Source organism: Arvicola amphibius, chromosome 3 (genome assembly GCF_903992535.2).
Source record: "Arvicola amphibius chromosome 3, mArvAmp1.2, whole genome shotgun sequence".
NCBI classification, from domain to species: domain Eukaryota; kingdom Metazoa; phylum Chordata; class Mammalia; order Rodentia; family Cricetidae; genus Arvicola; species Arvicola amphibius.
In genome coordinates this window covers 105529863-105532510 of record NC_052049.1, presented here as the reverse complement: position 1 = coordinate 105532510, position 2648 = coordinate 105529863, and the positions used below count along the sequence as shown (strand labels likewise).

Genomic DNA, 2648 nt, shown 5'->3' with positions numbered 1-2648 from the left:
ATATTTTTCCATTCCTAGTTCAATTCAACTTCAGGTTGATTACTCTTCACAATTGTATGCACACTCTTCGGCTCAGCTTTTTTCCACAGCATTCATCTGTTTCCCAAAACCTTTCCTGTCCTCATCAGGATTGTTGCTGTCTCTGAAACTCTGCTCAGCTTCTCCCTTTACTTAGATGTTCTGTTGGCAACCATGCCTTCAGTCAAAACACCTGCCACCTCCTCAGAAAATGTCCTTCAACCAGCTCCCCCAAGAGAGTAAGACAGTACAATTACATTCTTTCAAGACTTTGCATATTATTTTCCATTATACTCACAAGTACAAAATGTAGTTTTATCAAAACCTTAGTAGTCTGTAGCCTTCTGAGATCATAGATATCTTCAGCTTCCTCAGAGCTACAATTGTAATGTTTGACCAAATCCTAGATATCTAGATGTCTAAAACAGGATAGATGCTTAGTTTATATTTTCTCTTCAATAAGCTCATTCATTGTATATTATAAAAATTAAATTAGTAAATAGAGAGAAATGACTAATAATAAATTAAGATTATGTAATTTTTTGAAGAAAAGACAAGATACCATTTAAAATGACAACTAAAACTGATTAGTCAAATTCTTCCCAATGAATACAAAGCATGTTTTTATACATATATTCTTCCTCCCAGGTCCATAAATAAAAACATAATATAGGTTCCCTTTATTCTAAAAGACCACAATTGTTTCATTTTTAGTCTGTAAACACTGGAATCATAACAGACTCATCAACTCCTCTTTACTAAACTAATTTAAGGATAAAGAGAATCATTCGAAAAGAAATCTACAACTATTCCTAGATGATTCACAATCCCAGTTGTGTTTAAGATATAGATAAATTGAAGAACACTTGCCTAGCAACAAGAGAACATGAATTTGACACCCCAAACAAACAACCTACAAAAATATTCAAAGATGTAGTTTTAAAGATCTCATGATCTTATTATTTCTGAGTATATTATCATCAATTGCTTTGTATACTTAAATCATCATGCTTCCCAAGACTGGAGTGTAACATACTAGTAACTGGCTGCACAAGTGCATTTGATCAGTTTTCAATACTGAAAAAAGATACATATGATTTTGGAAAATTTCGGAATAAACAATGCTTTCTGTCATTAAAGGATAATGGGTTAATCATTCTTCATTGCCTTTATTTCTGAAATTTCCCTTGTTAATTAATTTAATTTTGTGTGTTAAATTGCTTTAATTCCACACTACTTTAGTCAGTTGCTTTTATTTGTCTTCTAACATGTTTTGCTTTTTGTATTTTGATGATATTTTAGTTGTTTTCATTGAAGTTTCTCAATACAGTGGGTCAAATCCAGGGCCTCACGCATATATACAAATGAATGATCCTTCAGGTCCTATGTGTCACATGTCCTGAGATTTACTTCTATAACAAATACAGTTAGGTAAACATTTTTTTCCTCAAAGTTTTTCTCAGTGCAATGTGGACATCCTTGTTCCTTAAACTGTAGATTAAAGGATTCAGCATTGGGCCCAAAATGGTATAAAAAATGGAAGATATTTTATCTTCATCCCCAGCCACACTAGAAGGCTTAAGATACATAAATGTTGAGGCTCCAAAGAAAAGAGAAACAGCTATAACATGAGAGCCACAGGTGCTGAAGGCTTTTGACCTACCCTCTGCAGAACGGATGCCAAGGATGCTGTAAAGGATCAAGGTGTAAGAAATAAAGATAGTCAGGCTTGGCACTGTTACATTGATACCCGCAACAATGAAAACCACCAGCTCATTAATGGCAGTATGTGCACAGGAGAGCTTCAGGAGAGGAAGTACATCACACATGTAGTGATTGATGATGTTGCCATTACAGAAGCTAAGACTTAGCATGTTACCAGTATGGACCAAGCTTCCCACAAACCCCATTACATACACAGCTACCATCATCAAGTGGCAGACCTGATAGGACATTGTGACCTGGTAAAGCAGGGGTTTACAGATGGCAGCATATTTGTCATAAGCCATTGCTGTCAAAATGTAGACTTCGTTAATAACAAAGAAGACAAAGAAAAAAAACTGAGTCATGCACTCTGCATGGGAGATGGTGTTCTGATTTACAAAACTCACCAGCATCTTGGGGATTATGACAGAGGAGAGGCAGAGATCTGTGAAGGAAAGGTTGAAGAGAAAGTAGTACATGGGGGTGTGCAGGTGAGGGCTCAAAACAATCAGAACAATCAAGCCCAGGTTCCCCACCATGGAGACCACATAGATTCCCAAGAAGAGGAAGAAGAGAGGCAGCTGAAGCTCTGGCTGCTGTGTCAATCCCAGCAGAATAAACTCTTTCACTGACGAGTCATTTTCTGAGGCCATTCCTCGGGTCATAGCTGTGGGAACAGAAAGATAATTACATTAAAATGAAATCTCAGCCTTCTCCAAACTACTACCCTAAAATAAAATTAAGAACCAGAATCAAATGATAAATAAAGCTCAGACTTCTCTATGCTTTTGCTTTCTACATATCATGGGAGTATATGGAGAGAAATAAACATAATAGGAGAAAAGTCATTTCTCTGAGAAGAATATTAAGGGAAGCAATGGTCGTTTTAGTTTCTGCAGCATCTCTGTTCTTCTTCTATCTTGTAA

General features: G+C 36.1%; 1 protein-coding gene across 1 annotated transcript; it reads right to left on the bottom strand.

Annotated features, from left to right (window-relative positions):
- Positions 1-1445: 1445 nt before the first annotated feature.
- LOC119810196 (olfactory receptor 145-like) lies at positions 1446-2387 on the bottom strand. Its single transcript, XM_038323559.1, has one exon. It carries the CDS (start codon positions 2385-2387, stop codon positions 1446-1448), a length of 942 nt encoding a protein of 313 aa, XP_038179487.1.
- Between the last annotated feature and the right edge of the window lie 261 nt (positions 2388-2648).

What these genes read in the sequence shown, in the direction of transcription:
- LOC119810196 (XM_038323559.1), bottom strand. Translation starts at nt 2,387, where the DNA reads ATGACCCGAGGAATGGCCTCAGAAAATGACTCGTCAGTGAAAGAGTTT.